Source organism: Apodemus sylvaticus, chromosome 16 (assembly GCF_947179515.1).
Source record: "Apodemus sylvaticus chromosome 16, mApoSyl1.1, whole genome shotgun sequence".
Taxonomy (NCBI): domain Eukaryota; kingdom Metazoa; phylum Chordata; class Mammalia; order Rodentia; family Muridae; genus Apodemus; species Apodemus sylvaticus.
Genome location: NC_067487.1, coordinates 67510619 through 67528184, shown reverse-complemented (window position 1 = coordinate 67528184; position 17566 = coordinate 67510619). Strand labels below are relative to the sequence as shown.

The following is a 17566-nucleotide window of genomic DNA, read 5'->3' as shown; positions in this document are numbered from 1 at the left end:
GCAGGCTCTAGGACCGCCTGAGACAACCCCCTGGGCACATCTGTGGCTACATTGTGTTAAGGGAGGTGGGAAACCCCACAGGAATGTGGATAGCAACACACTGTGTCTCCCTCCAGGGTCTCCAGCTGAATAAGAAGGGAAAGGAGCGTCAAGACCCAGCATTCCTCTCTCTGCTTCCCTGGGGGCAGATGCAACACTCCTGTGCCTCCCCCCCCCCACTTGACAGACTCAAGCCGGAAGGCAGAATAAACCCTTCATTCCTTTAGTGCCTTCTTGTCTGCTGTTTGTTCTCAACAATGAGAGAAGAAACCAACACACAGGAGAATAGAAAGTTCAGTGCCTGCTACTGTTGGTGGCGCTCACCTTTAATCCCCACACCCTGTAGGAAGAGGCAAACAGATCTCTGTGTTCCAGGCCAGCCTGGTCTACAGACTGAGTTCCAGGATACCCAGGACTACACAGAGAAACCCTGTCTTAAAAAAACCAAAAACAAGTTTAATGTCAGCCTGGGCTATACAAGGATGCTACTTAAAATAAAAACAACAACAAAAAAAAAACAAGTAAATACATACATGTACAAATAAACACAGAGATAAATAAATGAATGAACAATCTCAGACATAAAGCAAGCCTAGAATCAGGCTGTATCTTTACAGGTAATCCAGTGTGTACACAGCTTAATAATGAAATACGATAATCACAAAAATGTGATTCATGAGCTTACTATTCGAAAGCTTTCTGGCAAAGTAAGACAAAACTTATTTAAAATATTTCACTCACCCCAAGCTCTTTACTATGCTTTACAATATCTATTAATATAGTAACCTGTACTTACATGTTATGTGTAAATAAGGGGTAAGGATACTTTGGTGGTTACGTGCAGACATCTGAGTATAAGTGTATGAATAAAAGATTCAGATCCGCTGGGATAAGTGATGGCCAGCAGCTGAGTTTTCTGAGGTAGCAGAGGCCCCTGAAAGTCAGGAAGGATTATTAGACTCAGGGATCACACCACAAGTTAGCATCCAACACCCTCTCCATTATTTAGCACCCTTGGATCTTTTTCTAACTCATGCAGTTTTTTTCATACTTGATAACTGTCAGTACACTGTAGGGAAGAACGTTCTCTTCTTGCTATTTTAAATTTATGTCAATAAACACTTGCAAATTCTAAACTTACTTGAAGATATGCATGCGAAAGAGTGTTTGTGCATGCATATGCGTGTGTCTCTATCTGCCATTTGTTTGACACAGGGTCTCATGTATGGTCTTGAGGCTCAAGCTGGTCTTGAACTTATTCTAGGCAAGAATGACTTTGGACTTCTGATCTTCCTGCTTCTACTTCCTAGTACTGGAATTACAGCCTGAACCACACACACAGCTTCAAAGCACTGCACTTCTGTGGTAGTTTCAATAGGTTTGACCCGTACAGACTTATGTGTTTGAATGCTTGGCCCACAGGGAATGGCACTGTTAGGAGGTGTGGCCTTGTTGGAGGAAGGGCGTCACTGTGGGTGTGGGCTTTGAGGTAGCCCAGGCTTACGCTCCACCCAGGCTCCTCCTGACTGCCTGCAAAAGGCAATCTCTTTCTGGCTGCCTTCCAATCAAGTTGTAGAACTCTCAGTTCCTTCTCCAACATGATGTCTGCCTGGACGCTGCCGTGATGATAATAATGGACTGAACTTCTGAACTGTAAGCCATCCCTCATTAAATGTTTCCTTTTATAAGAGTTGCTGTGGTCATGGTGTCTATTCACAGCAGTGGAAATCCTAACTAAGACAATTTCTGAAGGACTCTGTCTCTTTTGTTCTCTCTCCCCCTCCCTCTCCCCCTCCCTCTCCCCCTCCCCTCTCTCTTCCTCTTCCTCCCCCTCCCTCTCCCCCTCCCCTCTCTCTTCCTCTTCCTCCCCCTCCCTCTCCCCCTCCCCTCTCTCTTCCTCTTCCTCCCCCTCCCTCTCCCCCTCCCCTCTCCTTCCCTCTCCCTCTCCCTCTCCCCCTCCCCCTTCCTCCTCCTCTCTCTCTCTCTCTCTCTCTCTCTCTCTCTCTCTCTCTCTCATTGGCCTTCCCATTTCTGAGAGTCTTAACTGATGAGCCATCTCTTCAGCTCCCTCACTTCTTATGTCCGCGGCTCTGTGGCCTAGCATTTAGCCATGTACCTGAAGAATAAGACCAGCATTTTCTTTTTTCTCAAACTTTTCATTTACTATATCCATGTTGAAGTCACAGAAGAGAAAGACAGTGTGTGCTTTACATGTGTAAATGTAGACAGGTATTCAATTAATAATAGACAATATACAAGAAGATTCAAATAATTTGAATGCAGCAGAAATATGGATAACTCTAAATTTTAAACACAAATTCAGAAACAAAAGCCAACACAAGAAGCTAGCTATTCTGGTTGGGAAACACCCATTCACACTGGTCCTGACTGTTGTGACAATGAGGAACAGAGAGAATGGCTTGTTCTACATCAGCATTCTCTTTCAGTAAGACAGTTGGTTAACTTTTTCTTGGCCATGCATTTCCAAATGAATTTTTTCCCTAAACAAAGTACACAGAGCTAAATGTCTTAGATGAGTCCACGTGGTTCTTTCAGATGAGAATTCACTAGCCCCTCAGGCAGGGGAACAGGGGACACAGAATAGATGGATGTAGATAATGAAACTTGGGAACTTTCTGAAGGCCTGGTGTGGTAGTCTGGCTAGGAATGGCCCTCACAGGCTCATATATTTCACTGTTTGGTCATTAGGGAGAGGCGGCACCTGAGAGAGTTTAGACGGCCTTGTTGAAGTAGGCGTGGGCTTGTTGGAAGAGGTCTATCACTTGGGGGGGGGGGGTGGGATTCGAAGTTTCAAAAGTTCAAACCTGGCCCCATGTCTCTCTCTTCTCTTGCTGCCTGTGGATGTAGAACTCTCAGCTACCATGTCTGCCTGCATGCCACCATGATGACAAAGAATTAAATTTCTGTAGCTACAAGCAAGCTTTAGTAAAATGGTTTCGTTATAAGAGTTGTTGTGGTCGTGGTGACTCTTCACAGCAATAGAACACTGATTAAAACACCCAACTTACCAGGATTCTGGCTTATAGTATCTCTAGGCATAACCAGAGCTCTGGTCAGTAGTCAACAGCATTCATTTCCTCAACAGATGGGATGACGATGCATTGAAGACAGAATTAGGGTTACTGGCAGATATCCAAAGGCCAGAGATGCTCTCTGATTGAATGAGCAAAGTTCACACACACACACACACACACACACACACAGAGAGAGAGAGAGAGAGAGAGAGAGAGAGAGAGAGAGAGAGAGAGAGAGAGAGAGAGAATATCAAATATGTGAAAGGAAAAGAAGGGTTTGCTATGATTCAGAGACCCTGGCAGACAGTTCCTGTAGTGAAGCATTTCTCTTCTTTCACAGGAGCTACATGGTGGCTTAGGGACTGGGGTGGAATTTTTGTCAGAAGCCACTGGTGTATGTTAGATGCTTGGACAAGTTTAAATGAAAGCCTCGGGTCTTCTGGTCTGGAAATGGCGGCTGACTGACATTAATGGGAATAGTTTCAAGTTTCAGAGAATCAAATTCCCATAGGAGAAAGTTATAAATATTTCTAAATGGATTTGAGTTTGAACAGATTGTGTTCTGATGAGCTCCCCAAGATAAATTAGCTGAAAAATGAGACCCCAGATACTTAATTAAGAAAACTCTTACTTCATGTAATTGCCTAAAATTCTTGGTCTGGATGCTACATTGCATCTGTCAGAGTTGATGGAAGGGGCTGCAACATTTCTAATATTTAGCAATCTTTTCCAAAGAATAACTAATTAGTATTTATTCAATAAATATGTGTAGGTGTGCCTATGTGCTTTCAGAACAGGTTAAGCTTGAATAAGCATATTACCTGTTCACCAGCCTCTAATCACTAGAAATTGCAGTCTGGGAAAGGGACCAAGTCTGCCCATTCAAGAGCAAGCTGGGGACCAGGTAAAGCCCCCCCCACCTCCCACCCCCCCACCCCGCCAGACCACAGTACTTCTGCTTTGGGGAGCATGCCCATAGGTTTCTAACTCAAGTCCCCATCACTTGACTCGCCCCCAACATTTCCTGTTACAAACTGGGCATCATTAATCCAAAAATCCAAGATCCCAAAGTTTACTCTCAAAACTTTGTGAGCCCTGGAGAGACACAATAGAAACTTCCATACCTGGTTTCTGACGGCTCCATATAAACAAACCTTGTTTTATGCTAATATAATATATATATATATATATATATATATATATAAAACATCTAGGTTTTTGTATAGACCAGGGTTCTCATAACAAGGCAGTATGATGAATGTACAAATATCCAAAACATAAAATTCAAAATTTATATTTTATTATAATTAATTAATTAATTAATTAATTAATTGTATCCATGCACTTGTTCACAAACATGCACCATATATATGAGAAGACCATATGCAGGAATTGGTTCCCCTCTCTTACTATGCAATGGGCTCAAGGGATCCTGGGACAGAGCTCATCAGGTCTGGTGGCAGGTTGTCTTTTCTCACAGGGCCTTCTTGCTGATCTCCAAATTAAAAAATTCTGGTCCCACGCATTTCCAATAAAAAAATAGTCAACAACAGCATGTATTCTAAACCTTCAACATAACTCGATCCCTTTGCCCTTGTCCTAGTGGCTTTTAGGCTCTTCCTGGACATGTGTAGGGGTTGGCTATCAGTCAGCTCATGTGATTGAAGTTGCTTTACATACTGTGTGATGAGCTATCTGCTCCGGGGTCTCCAACAGCCACCAATGTGTCCTTGGTGCAATCTCCTGATACTTCTTCACGTCTCAGCAGGATGAAAATGCTGCTTAGGAGAAACGTCACCAATAGTGTGCCAACGTCATCTGATTTCTGTATTTCCTTTTAAGGCAGGTTTAACCACTTACTTTCACCCTGGGATAAACTTGAAGAAGATACATTATGACAGCATCAAACTTTACGAGAGGCTGGAAGAAGAAACAGGACAGGTAAATGCACTAAGGTGACAATGTGTGTGAGGTTAGCCGCTCAGATACAGCATGTGTGCAGTGCTTGCTATGGTAGAGACAGTTTCTGGGTCCATTTTAACATCGTGTTCATTTCTAACTAGGTAACTAACTATCCTTTGTTGTTGTTGTTGTTGTTGTTAAGGAAGAGATAATTAATAGCAACTTTCCAAACTTTGTTTAGTAAGTTCCCATATCTAGAAAATATGAAGTCAGGGCTGTCAGCAAACAGCTTACTCAGGCCCTGACTGCCCATGCCTTCAGAAGCAGCACATTAAGACCTTTATTTTTTATCTCTTCTCATAGTGATTGTTTTCATGGTCCAAGATCAAAGGCTCCTTAATGTTTTCGTGCTCCTATCCTCACGGAGGGTGACTAAAAGCTCCCAGAGAGTCTTCAGGATCAAGATCAAAGTCTCAGCGGGGTCTGAGGCCTGCCCTTCCTTAGCTAGGCCCTACGTGATCTCCAACATTCCTCTTACCTCTGTTCCCTTTGCTCCCCATGTGCTTCACTTACCGTCAACAGCATGCACTTCTAGAATGTTCTGAGTGCTCTCCCATATCTGCGTTCTAAGTCTGTGTTGTTTTCTTTCTTCCTGTTCTGGCTGGAACCATCTTCCCCTCACCCGACACAGATGGCCCACCCCTGTTCCACGCTGGTAACCTCATGTGCGCACACTCTTCTAACACACTGTTGCATGTCACTGTTGTAGCTGTAGTCGTTGGTCTTCCCTGCAGAGTGTGAGCAGTTTGAAGGCCAGGGCTGTCCTCCTGCTTGGTGACCCAGGGCTTCACCGAAACAGAAAGACTTTCAGAGATGCTGAGTGTTAGGTTACAATCCCTCTCACCACAACAGCACTTTGTTAGGTTACAATCCCTCTCACCACAACAGCACTTTGGTTCTCCGTAGTCTCCTTACACCCGCTGGCTTTCTCCCTTTTGTATCCTGCCCCTTCAGTCTGCATTCGAACCCTCAGCCTGTGCTACTGTTTGCTCTAACTGCCCTACTGTTACCTGCAGGTGGACAGCTCCATCACTCCAGGGCTTTGACTCTCTCATCCACCTAGCACCTCAGGCTTGCAGTACTGCCTGACTTACTAAATTGCTGCTTAATGAATATCTTTTCATAAGATGCAAACATCTTGTGTGATGATTATGATTGTCGCCTAATGAAACTCTCTTACTCACTAGGTTTTTCATTGTGCTAGAGAACTGTTTGACTGCCTGAAGACAATTTATTTATGTGCTTTTACTGGAATTATTGTCACAGGTGGTGGGCTTCCATCAACCAGGTAGTATCAGGCTGGCTACAACTCCTGTAAGGGTGGATGAGTTTAAATACCAGATGACGCGAACCAACTGGCATCCCACGGAGCAGTATATTATTGAGCCTGAAAAAATCCAAGAGCTGTTCCCTTTGCTCAACATGGACAAGGTATTTATTTGAAGGGCAATTTCACGCTGTCAACTTAAACTAAAATTGTGTTTTTAAAAACGTGTTTTAATGAGTAAATTAAAACTAGAAATGATCAATGTACACATCCGGAATGGCAACACTAGATGGTAGGTATTAGACTGTGGGCAGATCACAAGGTAGGTCCTTACTAAGGGGTGCATGCAGGAGCAACAGAAACCCTTTTTAGTCCCTGCCTGTGACAACTAAGGAAACGTTTCTATGACCGAATCCCTCAGGTTGAAGTGCTTCTCCACTGGGGAGTGGCAGTCCGCTATGATGATTCTAGAAGGAGATTACTGAAGTTTTAAGTCAACAAGCTCTGTGCAATATTCCCCCAACACTGACCGCTCCTGGAAATCCTTCCTTCTCAGACTGTGCTAAGCACAGATCTAGACTAGCTTTGAATTTCCTTAAGGGAATTCACTTCACAGGGAACTTAATGTTTTTTTCTTCTCCCAGGTGAGCAGTTTGTTTTTGTGTTTTTTTTTTTAACTGAATAGTAGCAACACTACCACTTACAATGGTAGTATTTATGTAAACAGAGATCATGGTAAGCCCTTTCTATGCAAGCTCTGGCTATTATGACCCGGAAAACAGAACCTTAAACAATTTACACAGTGGGTAAGTTTGTTCAGTTTAGAAGAGCTGGAGGAAAGTTTTGAACCCTGGGCTCTCTCTGACTCTATCCTGTGTATGGGGAGACAGCGGGTTGCTTGGGGAAGCAGATAGCTGTGTTTCCCTGCTAGTGACTGTGTCAGTAGTTCCTGTCTCTGAGTGTTTGTGTAACTGCCGTGGGTGCTGGAGTTTTGTGCTCTTGTGAGTTTTTACAGGTTGCAGGGACTCTTGTCCATGGGTTTGTGTGACGGCATTGTCTTCATTGAAGTCCACCTCTGCTGTTCTACTAAGAATCCACTTATATCTCTTTATTTTATGTATGTATGTATGTATGTATGTATGTATGTATGTATGTTTGTATGTATGTATGTATTTAGTAGCATGATGCCAGCCAGTTCTGAGGCTGAGGCAAGTTTATTTTTTCCCAATCCACTTTTATACCATTTTAATTACATGCAAGTATTAAGGGCAATAGTAGTACAATGAGGAACAAGGAAGACAATAAACACAAATAGCCAAGGAGCAAGCCAGGCAGTAAGCAAAGTCCTGTGACAGCTGTTTCCAAGGGCTGGTCAAAATGACCAAAATATCTGAGTCCACTTCCTTGTCCAAGCCCAAAATCAGACTCTTGCCTGAAGCCTACTTCTTTTGTTCTACCCTAAAATTACAATTGCTGCCTGAACCTACTTCCCTATTATAACCTAAAATTAGATTCTTGCCTGAACTTACTTCCTTGTCATGGCCTAGTCAGATTCCTGCCTGAAGCCCATTTCCTTGTCCTTGGCCAATGTCAGATTCCTGCTAAGCAGCACCCTAAAAGATTCTCTACATCTCCCCACTTTTTATTTCATAAACAAGGTTGAGACTATCTTAGGCCATTCTGACGAGAATGCCTTCCTTACCCGTCATTAAGGACATGCACAGCTTGTGTTTATTTGAACAATCACAGCCTTTCGGCTCTTGTCTCTGTCTTAGGCTGGTAAAACTCTGTGTAGAATCTTACCCGTCCTTGGCTTGCCAGCCTGTATCTCTTTATATGTCAACTCTGAAACACTTCCCTAGAAGCTTTCATCATTACAGATTTCCTCAAAGATAGTAGGCAATGGAAACACATGGACGAGGACATGCCAAACCAAACAGTCATGGGATCACTACAGCAAGCACAAAGCCATTACAAAACATCAGCATGACATTTGTGAATCAGCAATGGTGTGAATTCCATTAAAACCCAAAGTCTCTTGCACTGGATCCATAAGTACAAAGACTAAATTTTAGTTAAAACAAACAAACAAAAAACTCAGACAGAGAAGGACCTAGGCCCAGATGATATCTCTGATAAGTTCTAACAGATAGTTGAAGAATTAATGTGAATCCTTCACAAAGTCTTCTAAAATTAGAATTGAATATGTTCCTATACAACCTATAACACTGTCTCTGATGTATGTCTCTGATATAGTATGTCTCTGATATAAAAACCAGACAAAAACAAAGGAAGAAAAGACATACTATTGTTCTTTCTGAATGTAAATGTGAAAGTCTTTAATAAAAATCTAGTAAATTGAATTAACCAGTTCTGTGATATTGCCAAATAGAGAGTGTCCCAGGAATGCGAGGTTGGTTTAAAGTCTAAATGTTAATCAATGTATTCCATCACAGGAACAGAGGGCAAAGAGCACAAAATAATCTAAACAGATGCAGAAAAAATATTTGTCAAGACTCCCTGTTCACAGTTGATGGCAAATTCTTGGCAAATAGATGAGATCTCATTAGAGCATTTGCTATGCTGCCTCTGCCAGCTCACGTTGTCCCCTTTCGTTCCCCCAGAGTACCTAAGCTGAAGTCCTAACACAGAGTAGGTGTGCAAGAAGCCATTGTTGAATTGTGAACCGAGCATAAATTTTCATCAAGCATATATATTGAGACCTAGCACTTTCGTATACTAGGCTACCACTTTGGCACTGAACTATAACCCCAGATCATTTTTTTGTTTCTTATTTTGAGAAAAGGTCTCCAAAAGCTTTCCTAGCTGTCCTTGAACTGATTATATTCCAGGCAGGTATTGAACTTGTAATCCTGCCTTAGCCTTTCTAATAGCTGGGATTACAGACCTGCACCATCAGACCCAGCTGATATCGGATATACACTAACATATTTACAGTGTTGAATACTTAAATGTTATAACTGGCCTGGCAGCGGTAGCGTACGCCTTTTATTTATTTATTTATTTATTTATTTATTTATTTATTGCACATGCCTTTAATCCCAGCACTTGGGAGGCAGAGGCAGGCAGATTTCTGAGCTCAAGGCCAGCCTGGTCTACAGAGTGAGTTCCAGGACAGCCAGGGCTACACAGAGAAATCCTGTCTCGAAAAATCAAAAAAAAAAAGTTATAACTGATATGTCAACCAGAATTAGATTTGGGTTTAAACATGAAAAATAATAATGCTGAAGAAAGTCTTTTTCTCATTTTTTAAGCATTTGCACTGACTAGTCTTATGCCAACTTGAGTCGAGCTAAAGTCATCTGAGAGGAGGGAACCTCAATTGAGAAAAGCCTGGAGGGCTTTGATGGGGAGGGCCCAGCCAACGGTGGGTGGTGCTACCTCTCGGCTGGCGGCCCTGGGTTCTGTAAGAAAGTAATCTGAACAGACCATGAGCAGCCAGCCAGTCAGCAGCCCTCCTCCATGGCCTCAGCTCCTGCCTCCAGGTTCCTGCCCTGCTTGAGTGCCTGTCCTGACTTCCTTTGGTCATGAACTGTGGTGTGGAAGCCTATGCCAAAAAAAAAAAAAAACCCTTTTCCTCTCCAAGTTGCTTTCGTCACGGTGTTTCATCACAGAAAAAGAAACCCTAATTAAGAAAGCACTGAATAGTCACTGAGCCATCAAGGCTTCAGTGATAAAGCCGCCCTCTAGATCATTACATTGTTGGTCCAGGGATTTGACTCTTGTGTTCCATGTGTCAGTTGGAGCCCAGCCATCACATCTGAATTCCAGATCCCAGGATGGAGAAACTAACCACGATGGGCGTACACTACTTACCTTCTTGGAGTGGCTCACAGAAGCTGCCGTATATTTGCATTGCACCTCCCTTCCCTTTGCACTCCCATTGGCTAGAACTTAACCTTAGCTTTAGCCATTGACTGCAGAGAATAGCTGCTGGAAGATTGGGAACTATAGTCTTTGTCTTAGTGGCATGTGCCCAAGTATTGGAGACCATTACAAAGCTTTATCAAGTGGCTTCATGGTGACAAGTGAAATTGTGAATCTTGCTCAAGTCTGAGTACGACTTAGCAAGGATACGTCGTGTTAAATGCTGCCAAGATGCTCTCCCTCTGTGCTGGCAGCAAACCCCAGAACCCCAAGCATGCCAGGCAAGCACTCTGTCACTCTGCTCTGCATACGTTCAGCCACTGACACGCGTTTAAAGTCTAGTTTTGTTAAGCATCTGTCAGCAGGCTATATTTGCGTTGAATAATAAGCACACATTTCTTCGAATATTGACTTTCTTATGGTTGACTTAGATTTTAGCTGGACTGTACAACCCAGGAGATGGCCACATTGATCCGTATTCTCTGACAATGGCCCTGGCTGCTGGGGCTAGGAAATATGGGGCCCTTCTAAAGTATCCTGCGCCAGTGACGTCTCTGAAGCCCAGGCCAGATGGAACATGGGATGTGGAGACTCCACAAGGATCTGTGAGAGCAAATAGGATTGTGAATGCTGCAGGTGAGCCGCCAGCTCTCCCCCTCCACCCCTCCCCATCCCCGACGGCTGTTCCCTCCATCCTTGCATCTGCTTCCCAGGTTTCCATTCTTTTCTGCTCTAGTTGCATCCGGACAACTTAGGCAGCTTTCTCCTTTCAAGGCTTTTCTTTGTTCTTTACTGGTAACGCTCATGGTTAAACTCAGGGACTAGGAATGCCACTCAGTTGGCAATTGACTGAGTGCTTGTCCAGCACACCTGGAGATCCCAGCACTCGGAAGATGGGGGCAGTGAGATCAGAAGTTCAAGGTCCTTTCTGGCTCTATTTGGCGGGAGGGGTGGTCTAGCCTGGGATGCTTGAGATCCTACTTCAAAACAAACAAACTACAAACAAACAAGTAGACTAAGGTTCACCTTTTCAGTTTCTTACTATATGACTGTTCTTAATGTTGTCTTTATCGTAGATGTAATCATTTCTGTTCTTTCCTTGTCTCTCTTACCCATCTGGATTACTTTGACTAGTCAAAAACTTCTAACCCTTTTCCTTTCAGAGCATTATTAAGCACATTTCAGTCTTGTTGCTAAGCTGTTCTCTTACTGTTCATGGGGCAGTGAAGGCTGGAGGTTTAGTTGATGATCTAATGACCAACCCACGTTCTAATTGTGGAGCCAGGACCCAGTATAGTCAGAGCCATCGGCTGAGCTACATGGCCAGGACTTGGCAGGGGCGGGAGTGGGGAGGGGACAGGACTGGACACTGGTCTTTAAATTTTTGTGTTGAGACACTTTTAAATGTGTTGGTTACACGTGAAGTCATCCTTGGTTCCACATGTTCAGAAAGAGAGTCCATGGAAATACTGTGCTGCTGGGACTGGGTTTATAATGTATTCATTCTCTTTAAAATGTATCTATATATTCTTATTTTCTGTGTGTGAGTGTTTTGCCTGAATGTATGCATGTGTACTGTGTGCATGCTTGGTTTTCTTGGAAGCCAGAAGAGCTCACCAGATCCTCTGGGACCGATGGTTGTGAGCCGCCATGTGGATGCTTTGAATGGAACCCTAGTCTTCTAGAAGTGCAGCCAGTGTGCTTAGCTGCTGAGCCATCAGTCCAGCCCCAGTTTATATTTTCTTACAGTTCATGATAGCTCATTTAAACCTAAAACAATCATAGGCCACCAAAGGATTTTTTGAGCTATTGTTTAAATTATCAAATGAAAATAGTCTATGTTATTATCATTACTGTTATTGTTATCAGAAAAATTGTATACTATGAAAATACACTTGAAACATGTTTTCTTATAGATCCTCCCCTGAACCACAAATCTGATTGATATCAGTTTTAAAACAAAAACATTTTATTTATTAAAGTTATATTTTTATTAATCGGTTTTAGGAGGTTGAGACACACGCTATACTGTTGTATATAAAGGTTGGGGTACAACTTGCTGGACTTGGTTTTCACAATCAAAGTTTCCACAATTACAAGGCTCAAACTCAGGTTGTCAGGCTTGGCAGCAAGCACCTTTCCCTGCTGAGTCATCTTATCAGCCCCTTAAAAACCTTTTTAAACGGACCTAGAAAAAGCATTGTCTTTAATATTTAAAAGTTTACGTTAGTATTGCAGATTCTTCTGAAGTCATGACTCCTATTGGAAAAGCATAAAATATTATTCTTTTAAAATACGCTTGAATGGGCTGGGCATGGTAGGGCACACCTTTAATCCCAGCACTCAGAAGGCTGAGGGAGGCAGATCTCTGAGTTCAAGGCCAGCCTGGTTTACAGAGTGAGTTCCAGGTCAGCCAGGGCTATACAGAGAAACCCTGTCTCAAAACCAGAAAAACAACCAACCAACCAAGCAAACCAAAATAAAATCAAGCCAAACCAAAACAAAGATACTTGAAACTAAAAGTATTATAAGACTTGACTAAAAAGTAAAAACAATTGAATAAATACCTCACCTTGAACCTCATTTTCCCCTGATTCTCTGTCTGTTGCTCTTCTATCCCATTATCCTCAGAAACCTCTAGTCCAAGGTATCTTAGAAGACTGGGTTTGGAAATCACTCCTTCATTTTCCCCACCAGATAGCAAAGTTTCTTTGTAAGTTTACAGCTTATGGTCTTCTGAATTCAGTCCTAAAAACATTTAGTTGCTATCATAGTGATAGCAAACACAGAGATCACCATATCCAGTTCCAGTGGCAGACGTTAGTAATCGATAGCTGTGCTCATTTTAGGCAAGCTTCATAGAGAACCTACTGTGCTTTGTTTCAAGATAGCGATTCAGGACCTCATGCAGCTTTAATGTACATTTCAAGAAATAACTCTATGTTTAACACATGTCCCAGTTGCTTTCCTAAAATGGATAAAATTACTTATATAATAAGGTAGCATTGCAATGTTTTTCTAAAGCATATACTGGGACATCTAAGGCATTTCTGAAGAGCAAAGTAAGAGTGCTCCAAAGAGATCTGCCCTAAACCCAGGAACTGGCTATCAGGTGGGGTCCCCCATGTGTCTGTGAAATTCTGAGGTTGATGGGCTCAGGGGAGCAGTGGCAGATAGCCCTTGAAAAAGACTGTGCTGCCTGGGAAGATGTCTTCTAGGGACCTATTCTATGAGGGCCCTGCATAAACTGGGGATCCTCCTCAAAGTGGGTCTTGCTCCTCAAAGCTGCCTAACCACCTCTACTCTTTCCATGGTATTCTGGTAAGCTCTTTGCTGAGAGCTATGTGAACTGCCTGCTTCAATTCTTCACTCTTTGTCCTGTTCATACCAAATCTTCAACCTATGATCTGCCCCTTTCGTTTTCTCTTCCTTTTCTTCAACTGGGCAGAAGTTACTGTTTATATAATGGTAATCGCTGGGAAGTATAGAGGAGTGTGTGTATGCAGGCCTGCATGCGTGTGTGTGTGTGTGTGTGTGTGTGTGTGTGTGTGTGTGTGTGTGTGTTTGTATTGGTTGCTGTGAACAGGGATCTGCAACACCCACCCCTCTTATAGCACTGAGATGCTTTAATAAGATCAATTTTATGAATAAAAGCATGCATTGCATTAATGGTTGCAGATTGTGGCAGCTGGAAAATTTCCCAGAGTTACTCAGTGAGAGGAAGATGCCACAGACCTTTGGGCAAAATCCTCAGGGTAGCTTGGTAATCCAATTAATGAAACCAGAATGCAGACACAGAAACGTAGTCACACTTAGATGTAAAGGCTGCTTGCTGAGTCTTTGGGATGCCCATAAGAAGGAATGGGTGAGGACAGAGCTGTGTGAGTTTGCTGATGTGTTTTTAGTCTTGTCCAAGGCACTGGGGCTCTCTGTCCAGAGACCTATGCATTGCCAAATCTGTACTTGAGGCAAGTTACCAATTTATAAACTGGGGATAATAATATTGTCCCAAAAAGTTCTTGTGGATAATAAACAGCTAATAACATAAAATACCCAGGGCTAAAATAAGCAGTAAAAAAATAGATATAGTAATAATTGAGATTATGGTACCTATTTTCTTGAGAGTTTACGTCTTTGTCGGGGAAACATTAGCACCGCGTACCATGACTTCTCGGTGCTATTCATGAGATTATTTCTTTCTTTTGCCCCAAACCATCTAGCAAACATCTGCTAGTAAATGGCTTTCCAAGGAACTTGGTTGTCAAGTTAGGTTACCTGGGAATTACCTTGGAACATTTCTTGGGCTTCAGGAAAAATTTAATTTAGGGAGTCTACCCCGGGGCTTGCAAGATATATTTATTATACATGTTTTGTTTTGAAATGTTAAGGATTGGGCCCACAGCCTTGCACAAGCTAGGATGGTTGTCTCAATTACGGTCTCTATTGCTGTGATAAAACACCATGACCAAAGCAACTTGGGGAACGAACGGTCTACCTCATCTTATACTTCCCAGTAATAGCCCATCACGAAGAGAAGCCAGGGCGGGAACCCAGAGGCCAGAACTGAAGCAGAAGCCATGGAGGACTGTGCTTACTTACAGCCTGTGCTCAGTTTGATTCCTGAACACTACAGGACCACCACCCGCATGGGATGGGCCCTCCCACCTCAATCACTAATTTAAAAAATGCTCCACAGGCTTACTCACAGGCCACTTTTATGGAGGTGTTTTCCCAGTTGTGATTTCCTCTTCCAAATGACTCTGGTTTGTTGACATAAAACTAGCCAGGGCGCTGGTGTCTGCTGCTGAGCTGAAGCTCCCACTTTAGAACCTGCATTTTAAACGACACTGTCTATATTGGATGATTTTTTTTCAAGGACTCCTCCCCGCATTTTTTTGCTGTGGGGGTTCGAGGTTGCTGAGGACTGAACCCAGGGCCACATTCACATTAAGTACTGTGCCATTGAGCTACACCTGTTTGTTTGTTTTTAAATTGAGCTAAGATCTTGTTGAACTGCCCAAGTGGCCTCAAACTGTATATAATGTCAGTGGCTCCAAACTTGAAATCATTTTGCTTTCACCCCAATTACGTATGGATGACATATCCATATCGTATGGACATAGCCCATATCATCATGCTAAAATGTCTTCTGAGGAGCGTGCGCGCATGTGCGCGCACGCGACCATAGTTATGACCAACCAGGCTAAGGAGAGGTTCTCAGCACCTCCACCATCTCATCTTAGTGTGCAGCACGCTAGCTGCCTTTTAGTATCCAGAGCTTTACAAGTGAGCTGGCTTCTACTATCATTCCCCAAACCCTTGCCTGGGCACAGGGACACATCATAGGGATACAGCGCAGTGCAGGCACACAGCACAAGGACACAGCACAGGGACACAGCACAGGGACACAGCACAGCACAGGGACACAGCACAGGTACACAGCACAGCACAGGGACACAGCACAGTGCAGTACAAGGAGATACTGTTTACTATGAAGTAAAGCTTTCTTGTATATGTTAAGGAAGGTGCCCGTTGACCTTGTTTCTAGTTGACTCATTAAACCTGGGAGGACTTTGTAAATCTTACTTAGAATTTTCCTAATGTGACCAATCAGGAAGCAGAAGAGTTGCTCCATTTTGTCTGTCACAGAGTACCAGAGTAGGAGACCTCCATTGTCATAGTGTGCAAGCTGTCTAGAAGACGTGACCTTGGTCCTGAACCAGCCTCCATTCTGACCTCATTTCTAGCAATAGCTGACCTGTATTTAATTATCCTGTATACGTGGTGGTGGTGGTGGTGCTGCTGCTGCTGCATCTGGCCGTAGAACGCAGGGCCTCATGCCCTCTGGGTAAATGCTCTACCACTGAGGTGCATGGCTATCCCTGTACTCTTACACAGAAGACATTTCCAATGCTCATTTTTATCGGCCCTTCAGTTGCTTTGCAGGTGGAGAGGAGTGGGGTTTTGTTGTTGTTGTTGTTGTTGTTTCTTTTTTTCCTTTTAGGATGATTTTTTTCTGCGCTTGACCCTCCACTTTGGCCTTGGTCGCTAGGAGCTCTGGCAGGAGTTGAAGTATAGTCTTGGCTAGACTTAGACCAGTTCAATAAACAGAAAAGGAGGCTTCTCAAATACCAACACCAAAGGGTAAATAGAATTTAAGGATGAGGGCAAATGTGTAGACTTTGTTTCTATGATAAAATGCATTAATAAGCCAGGCGCTAGACTCGGAAATTCGTAATTATGTTTGAATAGGGCAGATTTATTTTCTTCAATTTATGTTTTTAATAGAAATGACTGGATCAGGGATACTGCAGTAGTTTGAATTGCTTGGCTAAATAATGTGACTTTAGATCTAAAACTGTCCTGGCAATGTACAACAACAATAGATGGCTTTGCTATGTTTTCCTACAAAGAAAATCCTGACACTGGTAATTTATACCTTTCTACAGGCTGCAATAAATTAAGTCTCTAAATTATTAAAGACCAGCAAATGTCTCTGATGCCCACAGGTTGGATTTCAAGTTTACAAACGGGGAGCCAGTGAGGGGGTGATTACTCAAGCTTGAATAACCCGACAGGCCAGGGCAGCACAACAGAGTGCTTAGGTGGTGTTTGCTTAGACAGAAACAAACGGCTGCTCAGGGCTGCAGGCTGCTCAGGGGACCTGGTCTGCTTCCCAGGCTGACTCACAGGTACCTCTGTACCTAGCCTTGAACTATGTAATGACAGGACTCTCAGAACCCCTTGCCAGATTTCTTTTTGAAAGCAGAAACAAAAGCAGTAGAAAATTTAGACTACAATCTAAAAGCAGTAATCGGGAGGGTTTGCCAGTCCTTTGATAATTCCTCAAAACTACTATGAAACAAGCTGCTCATCAGAAGCCCCTCCCTAAGAATAATTAACAGATGGATAAGCACACCATCCCTTTGTCCAGAGAAGAAAAAAAATACATTGACCATTTTATATCCTAAAATATCCTATTTATTTATTTATTTATTATTTTTGGATTTGTTTTTTTTCAAGACAGGGGTTCTCTGTATAGCTCTGGCTATCCTGGAACTCACTCTGTAGACCAGGCTGGCCTCGAACTCAGAAATCCACCTGCCTCTGCCTCCCAGAGTGCTGGGATTACAGGCATGCGCCACCACCTCCCAGCTCTAAAATACCTTTTCATGGGTAACTCTGTGGTGCTTATTTAAAATAAGGTCTTGCTAGCTGGGTGTGGTGACTCGTGTCTGTAGTCCTCCTTCACTGGAGGATATATGGAGGCTAGAAGTTCAGAAATTCAGTGACAGCCTGGGCTACATGTGTTTGAGGTTAGCTCTGGCTACATGTAACCACACACACACACACACACACACACACACACACACAC

General features: G+C 43.1%; 1 protein-coding gene across 1 annotated transcript in view; it reads left to right on the top strand.

The window, feature by feature from the left end:
• The window catches only part of Dmgdh (dimethylglycine dehydrogenase), a 71098-nt gene that overhangs the window by 7694 nt on the left and 45838 nt on the right, over positions 1-17566 (top strand). Inside the window, exons 3-5 of the mRNA XM_052159686.1 lie at positions 4917-5015; positions 6303-6467; positions 10623-10827. Of these exons, the coding sequence (XP_052015646.1) occupies positions 4917-5015; positions 6303-6467; positions 10623-10827 (469 nt within the window). The remainder of the gene's footprint in view (positions 1-4916; positions 5016-6302; positions 6468-10622; positions 10828-17566) is intronic.